Source organism: Neopsephotus bourkii, unplaced genomic scaffold (assembly GCF_033783945.1).
Source record: "Neopsephotus bourkii isolate Nb327-2 ecotype Australia unplaced genomic scaffold, CSIRO-AGI_Nbou_v1 NB_1576, whole genome shotgun sequence".
In the NCBI taxonomy this organism is placed as follows: Eukaryota; Metazoa; Chordata; class Aves; order Psittaciformes; family Psittacidae; genus Neopsephotus; species Neopsephotus bourkii.
The window spans coordinates 1-824 of record NW_026902052.1 but is presented as its reverse complement, the minus strand read 5'-3'; the positions used below and the strand labels follow the sequence as shown (position 1 = coordinate 824).

Sequence of the window (824 nt, the reverse complement as noted above, 5' to 3'; positions counted from 1 at the left end):
CGGCCCTGAAGACCTGCGCATAGGACCCCACAATGAAAACAAAACAGCCAATAGCAATCAGAGCAGCAACCACAAGAAGCCCAACTTCCCTGAGGTAGGAATGTGAGCAGGAGAGCTTGAGGATCTGGGGGATTTCACAGAAGAACTGCTCCACAGCATTGCCTTGGCAGAGGGGTAGTGAAAACGCATTGGCTGTGTTCACTAGAGCATTGAGAAACCCAGTGCCCCAGGCAGCTGCTGCCATGTGGACACAAGCTCTGCTGCCCAGGAGGGTCCCGTAGTGCAGGGGCTTGCAGATGGCCACATAGCAGTCGTAGGACATGACATTGGGGAGAAAATACTCTGATGAAAAGAAGAAGACAAAGAAAAAGACCTGTGCAGCACAACCTGTGTGGGAAATGGCCATGGATTTGGGGACAGTGGTAGAGATGCAGCCCAGGTCCAGCAGGGAGAGGTTGAGGAGGAAGAAGTACATGGGGGTGTGGAGGTGCTGGTCGCAGGCTGTGCTGGTGATGATGAGGCTGTTGCCCACGACTGCAGCCAGGAAGATGCCCAGGAAGAGCCAGAAGTGGCAGAGCTGCAGCTCCCGTGTGGCTGTGAATGGCAGGAGGAGGAAGTGGGTGATGGAGCTGCCGTTGGACATCTGCTGCCTCTGGGCATGGGGCACTGTCAGAGGAGAAAAAGGCAGGTACAGGTTAGGACAGGGGGGATGTCAGATACAGAAGTTCAATTTACACACTCACGACTGAACAATTTCAGGCTGCAGATGAGAGGCTCAGTGTGACTTGGTCATGATTGTCTCTGAGGCTGGTCGGTTTGTTTGC

At 54.1% G+C, this 824-nt stretch overlaps 1 protein-coding gene across 1 annotated transcript; it reads right to left on the bottom strand.

Annotated features, from left to right (window-relative positions):
* Window positions 1–7: 7 nt before the first annotated feature.
* On the bottom strand, window positions 8–799 carry LOC133222208 (olfactory receptor 14C36-like; the record flags this gene model as incomplete). The annotated part of the gene is made up of 1 exon (XM_061371709.1): window positions 8–799. A coding segment is annotated over exon 1 (636 nt), but the record flags the coding sequence as incomplete, so codon positions are not given.
* Between the last annotated feature and the right edge of the window lie 25 nt (window positions 800–824).